The sequence below is a fragment of the Callorhinchus milii genome, unplaced genomic scaffold (assembly GCF_018977255.1).
Source record: "Callorhinchus milii isolate IMCB2004 unplaced genomic scaffold, IMCB_Cmil_1.0 Scaffold19, whole genome shotgun sequence".
Classification (NCBI taxonomy): Eukaryota; Metazoa; Chordata; class Chondrichthyes; order Chimaeriformes; family Callorhinchidae; genus Callorhinchus; species Callorhinchus milii.
Window position 1 is genome coordinate 1,577,971 of NW_024704760.1, and position 12,729 is coordinate 1,590,699.

General features: G+C 50.6%; 1 protein-coding gene across 1 annotated transcript in view; it reads left to right on the top strand.

Moving 5' to 3' along the window:
- The first annotated feature begins 237 nt into the window (after positions 1-237).
- plekha6 (pleckstrin homology domain containing, family A member 6) overlaps positions 238-12,729 on the top strand; it is a 59,805-nt gene continuing 47,313 nt past the window's right edge. The window contains 4 exon segments of the mRNA XM_042342118.1: positions 238-348; positions 1,523-1,703; positions 1,980-2,056; positions 2,232-2,289. Coding sequence (XP_042198052.1) covers positions 240-348; positions 1,523-1,703; positions 1,980-2,056; positions 2,232-2,289 — 425 coding nt within the window. The 5' untranslated portion in view covers positions 238-239.

The following is a 12,729-nucleotide window of genomic DNA, read 5'->3' on the forward strand; positions in this document are numbered from 1 at the left end:
AGTAGTACAGTAGAGTGATTCCACGACAAAGTGATGTAAATGCATTCGGTGGATTCTGCGTATGGACCTGGACAAAGTGAGATAACTGGGCTGAAGGGCTTTGATTTTTTTTCCTCCCTGCTACCTTGTGACCTGATGCATAATAAGTCCTTTCCATCGTGGGCTGGGTTGACAGTCAATCATGTCGCACCAGCTAGTGTCAGCAGTTTCAGGAAGAGAGCATGAGCATATTGACAGGGATGGCAGGACAACATGCCCGTGGTCACGAAACATCAGACATGGCAACTGCGGTGCAACTTGAGGCAGCAATCGAGAGAATAAATATTACGATGACTCCTTCAAAGTCAGGTAATAATTAGTGCTTGCACTAATAATTAATAATTAGTCTTCCTAACCCCCTACCATCCTGCTCGCTCCCTCTGCTCAGCGGGCTCCGATCTGCTTCACGTCCCCCGCCTCACTCCCCCCACTATTGGCCTTCTGCCATTCTGCCCCCACCCCCTGGAACTCCATTCTGCAGTCCCTCCGCCTCGCCCCCTCCCTCGACACCCTCAAGACCCTCCTCTTCGACAGTGCTTTCGATCTCACTGCTTTCCCCCCCCCCACCCCGCCCTGCACCGTCCTCGACTCCGACCCCCAGCTCGGGGTCCACAACTGTGTCTGTCCAGAAACTCCCTTCTCTTTTCTCTTTTCCAATAGTGGGACTGGACCTTCATAGCCCCCCCCACACCCAGAAAGAGGCAGAGAGGGACTCCTCTCATCTGAAGGACAGTGACTCAGACACACAGCATCTCCCACCCACACAACCCCCAGCACTGTACTGAACCATCAGCCAACGCCAGGGGTCTCTAACCGGTTGATTGTCACCAGGTGGCATCTCGTTCACCCTCGATAAAAACAAGAGCCGGGAGCGATACTTACCGCGGTTTAAACATTAAAGTTTATATTTTTATTTCGACGTGACTCAATGGCGGCACAATTCTATTGTTCCTTCCTCGCGTTTTTCTGATCGTGTACAAGAGCGCCACTGAGTGGTGATCGATGGTCGGGGGCCGTTGGTTTCAGGGTGAAGAGCCCACAACCTCATGATAATAATTAATAGTGAATATAAATCAGCCTTGCATTTGAAACGGCGTCTACTGACGTCCTCGAGAGGTCTCAAAGCGCTTCATAAGATTTTGCTGTGAAGGGTAATTTATGAAGCGATCCGCCAGTTGACTGACTAACAACCGGGTTCCTACTTACTGCGGAGGTAAACAGAGGCGTGTGCGTGGTGTGTTCACCTTTTGTCCTCTCACTTACGAGGCGAGGGCTCTAACCACTGAGTTACACAAGACTCCAGATAATAATAATCTACATTATCTGGGGGGGGGGGGTGGTGGTAATTATGAGAGACAGAGACCCACTGAGCCTGAGCCAAACTGATCACTCCACAGTTGAGCAGGAGTTGGGTTCTCACAGGGTTAAAGCCATTACCTGTGCTAAGTGCAGACCCATGTGTTTAACTCTAACCTCTCTGTAGGTTCCGCAGCTCTTAGGAGCTGCCGGAAGGAGCAGCAAATCTCCCAAGACGAGGAAACGGTCTCCCAACTCCTGGGGGAAAAGGGGGGAAAAAAAGTTTGGGGGAGAGCCATGGCTTTGCAAAGCCTCCCAGACGAGTGGAGTTACGGGGTCACCAGAGACGGGCGAGTCTTCTTTATAGAGTTGAGTAACTTTTTATCATTGGAAAATACTTCTGTTAAAAAGTATTTATCACGTTGCTTTTCGTTTTGTTTGTTGCCCTGTTGGAATTGGTCATTGATTTTTCCTTTGCCCCCCACCCCCCCACCACCACCCCATCCCAACCCAACCTCCTCTCCCTTCCTTTCACCAAATATTTTTTTCCTCTCTCTCTTCTTTCTTTCTCTTTCTCCATTTCTCTTCTCTCTCCCCTCTTTCATTCTCTTCCCTCTTCCCCCCTCTCTCCTCTCCCCACACAGTGATGGGAATCTATTGACCACTTGGCTTCATCCCATGTCAGGACAGGCAATGCAGACAGGGAACAGATACAGAACAGGTAAGGGAGACTTGTTTCACTTCCCCGGAGGGAGGGAGGGAGGGAGGGAGGGAGATGGAGGGAGGCCAGAAAGTTTCTTAAAAGTTTTGTTAAGCAGCCAATTTTTTTTCCCCCTAAATTCCTTGTTTATTTTTCTTTTGTGTTCTTTTCTCGCTCTTTCTCTCTTAACCCTCAGTGCTGCCTGCTGGGTGGGAACAAGCGTTCACCTTCGAGGGTGCCACTTATTTCATCAAGTGAGTACAAAGTTTTATTTTTCTTTGCACAACTTTTAAGGTGGGGTTTGTTCGAGTCGCTCGTCCTGGTTGTGACACTGTTCACGGGGAGGTTTTTTTTTCTCTATTTAATGTCCATCAGGGTGAACTGTGTTTACCTTCTCCACACACACACACACTTGAATTTACTGATCTGGTTTTAAATCATCTTTAATTGGTGTAATTATCTTAATAATTCCCATTAGCGTGCTCGCCTCGCAAGCGAGAGGAACCAGGATCAATATTCCCACGTGTAGCGAAACTTTAGGAAAGTTTCCTTACAGCCACACGTCTCTGTTTGCCCGGCAGTAAGTAGGAACCCGGTTGTTAGTAGATTGGGTAGATGGCTTTCCGGGGGTAATAATCCCTCCAAAAATAAGACCAAACACATTTTTACTGCGTCCACAACTGTTTGTACGCAATTGGCTGCTGTGTTTCGCCCACGAATACACAGTCGATCCACTTTGCAGTATGTCTTGTGAAGCGCTTTGAGATGTCAGAAAAATGCGATGAGGCGCAACATCAAATGCAAGGATTATGATTATGATTTAAAAATTGCAATGTTTAACACCTTGCTGCCACGTTCACCTCAACTCGGAACGATTTTCAACTTGGTTTCCAATCAGATACAATAAGCAAAAAAAATCCAGTGCCCATTCCCCCCCCACTCAGACTCACATATTTCTTTACCCAGAAGGTAGATAACGATGATGAGGGGTTTCCTAAGAAGGGCGTTTGAAGCTGGGACGCTGGATTTATTCCAGAAACAGCTCAATGATAAGAGCCCTGAGATGCTTCCCTGGTGAAGGGCGCTATGTAAATGCAAATTGTTGTTGATGCTGTCATTAGGATTTGGTTCTGTGGGTGTTCTGTAAGGACGAGATGTGATGTCTGTCACTCAAAGGATATCCCTGCACTTCTTTGAATTGATTGAAAAGTTTACTATATTTTCATCAGATGGTTTTAACTGCTCTGCAAATTAGTACTTGTGCGGCTTCTCCACTTAAATGGGATTATAGCTATTCAACGCCAATTAATTGTTCAATTGCTAAAGCACGCAAAATGTCAGATTAGCGCACTAACAACCAGATTAATGCCTTTCATCGGTGCCGCATCCATTTTAGTTTGCAGCTACGTTTTTCTTGGGTTAAATTCTCAAACATCTTGTCATCGGGTGGTTAGCATTCTAACATCATTCAGACTAAAATCTTGTGTCCCGGATGTTGTGTATATGAATATACATATACTCTGCCCGCCATCAGCGGGTGAGACATTAACTCGTCTGTGCTCTTTGGAACGCTATTCCTCTGCCTTGTCCGTTGGCCTCTCCGCCTTCGTAACTAACTTTAAGACGTTTGTCTTCAATCATGAGCTTTCCTCTCCCCTTCCTCAGTTTCCCCCCTTCCCTCTCTCCAGTCAGCTCTTTGAGGCATCCTCCTGAGGTGCAAGGCTCTGCACGAATATCCATTTTTTGTTGATGTATGACCCTGGGTGTGCGCATTATGCGTATTCTGAGTCAAGAGCGCATTTATAGATTTGAAAAAATCGGTTACTCAATGCACGACTGATCGTGAGACACAGCGAATCGCGACTGGCTGCCACGTTTCGCCCACAAAATAACCAGTCGCTTCTGTGAAGCGCTCTGAGACGTCTCAACGGAGAGCTAAGGCTCTATGTCAAACGCAAGGATTGTTACCATTATTATTATTATTATCATCATCATCATCATTTATTATTGATGACTCAGTCGGAAGGCGAACGATTCAGCGGGGCTGTTGTGCGGAGCTTTACGGGGGGGGGAGGGGGGGGTGGGCGGAGAGGGAGACCGGCCTTCCCTGAGCGAGGCGAGCGAGACCTGTGCAGACATGTGCAGGACATACTTCGCCCGCTCTGGTGACGTGATTGATCTGATGAAGAACCGATGCAAGTCTGAGGCAGGATTCTTGCCCTCGCAATGCCGCAGCGATACCAAGTGAGGGCGCTGTGGCCCCTCCCCCGGGGCAGGGGGGGGGGGTGGGTGGAGGGGTGGGGGGCAGCACAGCGCCGCCTGGCGGCAGCGTCGCCGTATTGCGCCCCAATGGTTGACAGTAAAATAAGTCAACTCGGGGCGCAAAGGCAATTTGGTCCGTTCTGGCCGTTCTGGTGCTTCCGCAGCAACCGTCGACTCCGATCCACGCCTTTGCTCTTTCCACGTAGCCTTTTGCACGTCATTCACGGGGCGGTGCCCTGCGGTGTCCTCCCGACGGGAAAGGCGCTTGTTACAGACGTCGTTTGTTGCCGTTAAGTTGGTCACTCAATCCGCGAACCGTGTGTGGGGACGCCGCTGCGCGCAATTGGCTGCCGCGCGGTTCACCCGCACAAATACACGGTCGGTTCACTTTACGGTGTATTCCGCGAAGCGGCTTTGAAAACGTGAGAAGGCGCTGTGTCGAACGACATGTCAATCGAAGTAGTATTATTGTTGTTTTATAGCACTCTCACTTCTGAGTCAAAAGGTTGTGGGTTCGAGCTCACAATCTAAGCTGACGCCAGTGCAGTGCTGGGGGAGGGACTGGTGGCGGTGGGGGGGGGGGCGGGGAAGCAAGCTGTGTTGTGAGACATTCAAACCCAAATCCCGCCAGCTTGGTTCAGGTGAACGGTAAAGATCCCATGGGATTACTTGCAAGAGGAAGGAATCCTGGCCAATAATCCTCCTGGGAAATGGATCCTTCACTTGGTGGCTGTTTGTGGGACTTCACTGTGGGCCAAAATGGCTGTCATCTTGACCTGTAAAATACGTAGTTGCTACCTTAAAGCAGCTTGGAGATGTTTTGACATCAACAGACTCGATATCAAATGAAAGGATCATTGTCGTATTCTTATCCTTCAAATATGTTTTATCCCCTTTTTTGAGTGATGTCTGTGGCTTTCAAAGCCACATGTGCCAACGTGTTTCCCGGGCTTATTCTGGCTCCTGTGTTGACTTGCACATCATTATCTCAGCTTCAAATTATTTCAACCTCGTCAACATGTCCGGCGTTTCCTGCCCGGAATTGACGGTGTCTCCTCTGGGCACTGAGTAACCTCAGCTCGTTTAATCACTCGCTCTGTGTCTCTCGTCACTCCGTAAAACTGGAGGGAATTGGGGGAACAGAAGAGGAAGGGAGGGGGAGAGAGCGCGGGGGAAGAGGGGGAGGCGGGTTTCAGATTCCTCTCGTCAAAGGGGTGTTTAAATACTGAGCACAAATTGTCTGCCATGCTCACCTACAAAATACACAGTCGCTGCACTTTACAGTAAAATCCTACAAAGTGCTTTGAGACGTCTGGACAATGGGTTGAGGCCATTTTCTTTGAACGTTTCCCCCTTTGAAATGAAAACCCGAGTCTGCGCTGAGATTGGATAATCGGTGCTGCCTCTGTCTGCGCTGGGATAAAATCACAAAGGAATTCCTTCATGAACATTAAACCAGCTTTTTTCCCTCTTTGTGTAATTAATTTTCCCTGATTAATATTTAATGCCTGGCAGGACGAGAGGCTGTTCAGAGTGCGGTGCCTTTCACGAGCTCCGAGTCCTGACGTGGGAGCTTGAACCCTCCAACCTCCCGCCTCGACTCCTCCATTCTCAACAACAATTTGAATTTATATAGCGCCCCTGAATGTATATAGCACCGATTATCTCTCTTCCTCTCTCCTTGTCTCTTTCTCTCTCTCGCTCCCCCTGTCTCCCCCCACCCCCCAACCCACCCCCACTCTCTCTCTCTTTGGTGTCAGGCGACTGTTGGTGTGTGTGTGTGTGTGTATGTGTTGTCTCACTGTGAAAGCGCTTGTCTGCCATCGATAACAGTGGTCAGGGGAAAGATCTCCTATTATCCTCCTGTTGTGTGTGTGTGTGTGTGTGTGTGTGTGACTCTAGCGTGACTGGTGTGTGTGCAGGTGTGAGATTGTAGTCTGTCTGTGTTATGACGTGCTTTACGAGTTATGGCGGTTCGAGGAGTGTGTGGTGGGGAGGCCGGTGGCCACTGATGTACGTAAATGGTTAGGATGAAAGTCCTTGTGCTTTGATGGTTTACAGTGACATGAGACAGAAAGCATCTTCCAGGTGGTGGGGGTGGGGGTTAGGAGGAGTGTTGGCATTCTTGCAATGCTGAGTCAAGCCGGAGTTAAGTAACCAGAGGAACTAAATTCCTCCCGGTCTTAGTCTGTCAGGCATAAATGTTAATTGGCGCTTTCCATAAAGGTGGTTTGTTGTTGTGTTTATTATATGGTACCGTTCACCTAAATACTCGGGGTGAATGGTACTGTATCGGGGATTGTCTTGGAGAGCTTTTAAGTTAAATTAGGTTCACCTTACGAGTTTGCGGAGTTTTAAATTAATCTTAAATTGTCTGTCTTTCTGTGTGTGTGCCTCTGTGTGGATGTCTCCCTCCTCCCTGTCTCTGTCTCCTTCTCTCCCTTTCACCGTGAGATGTTCCAGGCTTTACTGCCCCTGAGCGCGGGACAGAACCCGAGGCTAAGATGCCAGAAAAGCAGTAGTTGTGCTGTTGTTAAGGCGCTACGTTGCGTTGTGTTGAACAGCGGTGAACTCCAACCTTAATCCAATCTCTTCAGCTCGACACCAACAGCAAAGTCGCAGTAATCAGCAGCTTGTGGAGTCATCAGGGCTGCTAGTGACTAGGTCCCTGCGACAGATTAATCTCTATCCGAAGCTCTCTCTCCCTCGCGCTCTCTCTCTCTCTCCCTCTCTCCCTCTGCTCCTCTCTGATCTATCTCTGTTGGTCACCTCTCCATCTGCCCGTGTGATGGGAAGCTTTCAAGTGAAGGCAACCGGCGTACGATTACTGTCGCCTTCCACCGAGAGCTTAATTTTCCCCGGTTGGGGGGGGGGGGTGTCATAATCCCTTCAAAAAAAATTAATAAATAACAACAATAATAATAATAATAATTCGGTCGCTCAATCCACGACTGTTTTGTTTGTGTGCGGGAGTCGAAGTCGTTGGGGCGCAAATTGGCTGTCACTTTTCGCCCACAAAAATACGCAGTCACTCCGCTTGACGGTATATCGTGGGAAGCGCTTTGCGACGTCTCGAAGGCGTGATAAGGCGCTGCGTCAAATGCCGGGATTATCATCGTCATCATCATCATCGTTATTATTATTAATATTACTGAGATATTAATTCCTAACAGAAATCCATCGAATTATCTCCTTGAGAGAAAGGACAGGACAGGAGGGGAGAGTCGGGGAGGGGAGACTGGCAGAGAGAGGGGGTGGTTGGGGGGGGGGGCGGGGGGTGAAGGGGTTAACCCTGGGCAGATTAACGTCAGTGTCGCTGTTGTTGCACAATGAGCAGCGGGCGAGAGGCTGGTCCTCACGTGATGGCAGCCAGTACCTTAGGGGATCCCTTGGCCTCTGAGCATGCTCAGCTCCGCTCGGCCCCAGTCAGATGTCCTCGGGGCCCCAGAACCGCGGCTGATCCCTCTCTGAGGCAGCCGGGCGGGAGGGGAGGGGAGGGGAGGGGAGGAAGGGCCAGAGAGCGACGGACATCGTAGCAGCATCAGCGCTCAGCATCGCTGGAGCGGGTTCTGACAGCCGGCAGCATGTCGCTGGGTATTTAAACGAGCCTCTGCTCTTCTCTCATCGCCTCTCCTCCCGGCCGGGCAGGTGCGCGTGTGGTGAGTGATGAGATGCGCTGACACCGAGAGCCTCTTGCGTTGTACCTATTGATCTGCTCTCTGTGTGTGTCTCTGTCTCGCTGTGTGTGTCTCTGTCTCGCTGTGTGTGTCTCTGTCTCGCTGTGTGTGTCTCTGTCTCGCTGCGTGTGTCTCTGTCTCTCTGTGTGTGTCTGTCTCTGTGTGTGTCTGTGTCTGTGTGTGTCCCTGTGTGTGTCTGTGTCTCTATGTGTGTCTGTGTCTCTGTGTCTGTGTGTTTGTCTGTCTCTGTCTTTCTGTGTGTTTGTATCTGTGTGTGTGTCTGTCTGTGTGTATATCTGTGTGTGTGTGTCTCTCGCTGTCTGCCTGTATTTGTGTGTCCCTGTGTGTGTTTGTCTGTATGCGTGTGTATATGTGTGTGTGTGTGTGTCCATGCGTGTATCTGGGGAGCAAATGATCTGGTCCTGTGCATCTCAAAACACTGCCATCGTCCATTCCCTCTCTCCCCCCCACCCCCCCACCATGGCTATAGGAAATTAATTCTTGACCTTGCTGATAAAGCCCCCACCTCATACACACAGAGACACTCGCTCACTCTCACGCACACACACACACACACAGTCACACACACAGTCACACACTCTTACCGTGCAACCATAGCAACCAGTTAACCCCAACTGGCTTTCCTGTATGAATGCATGAATGAGGCTGATTATGTTATGTACCTGTTATCTGAACAACAGCACAGGGTGCGGGAGGCTGCCAAGCATGGAGATTGTGTGTGTGGGGGGGGGGGCAGTGGGGGTCTCTGTGTGTGTGTGGTGGTGGGGTCTGTGTGTGTGTGTGGCGGTGGGGTCTGTGTGTGTGTGTGGCGGTGGGGTCTGTGTGTGTGTGTGTGGCGGTGGGGTCTGTGTGTGTGTGTGTGTGGCGGTGGGGTCTGTGTGTGTGTGTGTGGCGGTGGGGTCTGTGTGTGTGTGTGGCGGTGGGGTCTGTGTGTGTGTGTGGCGGTGGGGTCTGTGTGTGGGGGTGGGGTCTGTGTGTGTGTGTGGGAGTGGGGTCTGTGTGTGTGTGTGGGAGTGGGGTCTGTGTGTGTGTGTGGGAGTGGGGTCTGTGTGTGGGAGTGGGGTCTGTGTGTGGGAGTGGGGTCTGTGTGTGTGTGGCGGTGGGGTCTGTGTGTGTGTGGCGGTGGGGTCTGTGTGCATGAGGGGAGGATGTTGTTGAGGCTATCAATGGATTGAGGTGATTACGTCTCGCAAACACAGTGCTTTGAGCTGCAGTGAAGTGAGCTGGTATTTTGCTTTGTGTTTGTGTACGAGTGTCTTTGCCTCTCTGTGCGTGTGTGTGTCTGTCTGTTTATGTCTGAGTGAATGTGGCTCTGTATCTCTGTTTGTATGTATCTGTGTGTGTGTGTGTGTGTATCTCGGTCTGTGTGTGTGTGTTGAACACAGAGCTCTCCATCTTGCTGTTTCTTTATCGACCGCAGATTAGTAAATTCGGGTCAATTTTGCAATTATTTCTTAATTCAGAAATGATTCGGTTAAAATCTGAGTGAGGCCTCGGCGCTCTGAGCTTGTGTCTCTCGCAACTGAAGAGCCCGGCTTCGATTCCTGGGCAGGGCAAAACCTTTCCTAACTCCACGCGCGCGCCGCGGTTTACCCGGCAGTAAATGGGAACCCCGTTGTTAGTCGATTAGCGGATGGCTTTTCCGGGGGTAATAACCCCTTCAAAAAAAAATGCGGTCCCTCAGTCCACGGCTGTTTGTGGGGACGCTGTCGTGCGCAATTGGCGGTGTTTCACCCACAAAATATCCAGTCAAACCACGTTGCAGTGTATCCCGAGAAGCGCTTTGAGACGTCTTGAAAACGTGATAAAGCGCTGTATCAGATGCCAGGATTATTGTTATCCTTATTCTTATTAAGGTACCGGGATGCGACGTCGATAGTGGTTGTCTCTGGGTTGCTTTCGCCCCTCGTTGCTGCTCCCTGATGTGATCCAGAGACTGAGTGTAACGGATACTCTCCGCTCTCACACAGCCCCCGTGTCTGTTACAATCCATCAGGGAGATTCAATACGTTGGCTAATGGTTAAACGCTTGCCAATGCCCGAAGGCATGGACGGTATGATTCAATTACTTGTGTCACCCGTGTTAACTGCACCGACCAACACCAGGTCTGCGTGTGTAAGTGTGCGAGCGAATGCGTACGCGCATGAGGGCGTGTGCGTATACACCCGTGTGCGAGCGTGTGAGCGAGTTTCATTTCTCATCGCGTTGTCAGTGAACGTCTCGGTTTATTGAGCAGGGACGGAAAGTGCTGCCGTGTGATGATGATGATGATGATAATCATAATAGTAATCCTGGCATTTGATACAGCGCCTCATCACGTCTTCGAGGGGTCTCCAAGCGCTTCACGGGATACACTGTAAAGTGGAGCGACTGTATATTTTGTGGGCGAAACTCGGCAGCCAATTTAAGGGATTATTAACGCCGTGCAAAAGCGATCTGCCAATCGACTTAACGACCGGGTTCCTACTTACCGCGAGGTAAACAGAGGCGTGTGTGTGTGTGTGTGTGTGTGTGTGGAGTAAGGAAACCTGCCCAACGTTTCGCCCTCTGCCTGGGAATCGAATCCAGGTTCTCTCGCTTGAGAGGCGAGTGCTCTAAAGCCTACACTACGGGGACTGCGCACATTATTCCGCTCCACTCCTGTAACTCGCTGAGCTGTAGCTGTAGCTGTCGCTGTAGGCCACAGACTGTCTCTATTGTTAATCGGTGACAGAAGCCTGAATACCAAGGGGCTGAGCTCTGCGCTGTGACTCGTGTTGTAATCGGTTCTCGGAGACGGAAAGATGAACAAACGGTTATTAATAAGGTTCGCAACCCATTGTTGCCTTGAATAATGCAGGAGCCGTAAGCCTTAATCACCCGGGAGAGAAATCTTAACATTCGTCACTTAATAGTCAGATCATCGTGTCGGGCTCCTGGTTGTTAAACCTATATTGCCGAGGGTGGGGTGGGTGGGGGTGGGGGTGGGGATGGGGGGAGACAGGGTGTCAGTCGGTCGAGGGAATCTGCGGCTAAGGCCACTGCCACAGGAAGCCGTGAGCTGCGTCCCTATGCACTGGAGTCCTGTAATGTAGTGCAGTGGTTAGAGCTCTCGCCTCACAAGCGAGAGGACCCGGGTTCGATTCCCGGCCGGGCCGTGCGGAACCTTAGGCAAGTTTCCTTACCCCACGCACTCGCCTCTGTTTACAGTCGGTGAGTAGGAACCCGGTTGTTAGTTGATTGGTGGATCGCTTTTCTGGGAGGTAATAATCCCTTCAAAAGAAATAATAACTTAGTCACTCAAACCACGAGTGGTTTGTGGGGGTCCTGCCGTGCGCAATTGGCTGCTGCGTTTCACCCGTAAAATATACAGTCACCACACTTTATATTATCTCTTGAGAAGCACTGTATCAAATGCAAGGATTATTATTATAAATCATCTCCACCTTTTGTGTCCGGTCGAGCCTCTGAACTACGGCGCTCTTGTGCTTTTGAGCGCTTGGGTGGCTGTGTGTGGCCCCCACCCTCATTAAACAGACCCAAATACAGCTGAACTCTTCTACCCCCCCCTCACCACCCACACCAACCCATCCCCCCAGGGGAACCTTACGCCCTCACGTTAACTGTGACGGAATTGGTCCAGACTATTGTCTCCTGTGATCGGGTTTCAGGACGTCTAATTTACTGCACTTCTCTCGGGAGGAGGGGTGGGGAGCGTGGGGGGGCGCGGGGGTGTAGGGGCTGGAGGGGAGGGGAAGGATGGGGAGTGTTTCCAGTTGCAGTTAATAATCACTTCGACACGGCTAAACCATCTTCAGTCAAACGGCTTGAACGACGTATGATAATCCTCGCACTCGGAAGTCGCGCCAGTAATCTCTAAACATCATCTCAAAAGTGAGGGGAGTTTCCCCCTTTTCTCCCCGCACTTCCTCCTCTCCCTCTCTCCCCCCCCCCCATCCCCACTCGCAAAAGGGGATTATCAACCAGGACACCGGGAGGGAGAGAGAGAGACAGACTTCCTTCTCTCTTCTCCCGTCACTGGGATCTTCGGTGTCCTCTCCTCTGACCTCGCTGCTGAGGCTCAAAGCGCTTCACAGAATGTATTGTACGGTGGAGTGTATTTTGTGGACGAAATGCGGCAGCTAATGGAAAAGCGTTTCTCTCTGCTGGTGTCCCGGCCGACAGATATATGTGTGTGTGTGTGTGTGTGTCCAGGTCTAGGGGGGGTCGGAGGGGCTTTGAATATTTGTAAAGGAGCTAAAAATTAATTGGTGCTGCGGTGAGAAACTGCCTCCACAACTATCCTCACACAACTCAGGAGTTACGGGCAGTAATTCACCCATCCCTTTCCCCCCCCCCACCCACACCACCTCCCAACCTCCTTGGGCCCACCGCCCCCCCCCCCCCAAAAAAAATGTAGTCCCTCAATCCACGACTATTTGTGGGGACACCGCTGTGCGCAATTGGCTGCCGCGTTTCACCCACAAAATACGCAGTCACTCTGCGTTACAATATATTCTGAGAAGCACTTTGAGACGTCTCGACGACGTGACCGGGCGCTGTGTCGAATGCAGGGATTATTATTATTAAGTCCGGGCATCAATGGAGGCCATTAGTGGAGGGAATGGAGACGGTTCCCCGGAGACGTGTTACGTGATCCGCTCTATCTCCGAGCCTTTGTTTAACAAAAACTCAGCCCGAGGGGGGTTTCAGATCCACACAAATGTGCTCGAACGGCTTGTGTTAATCTATTA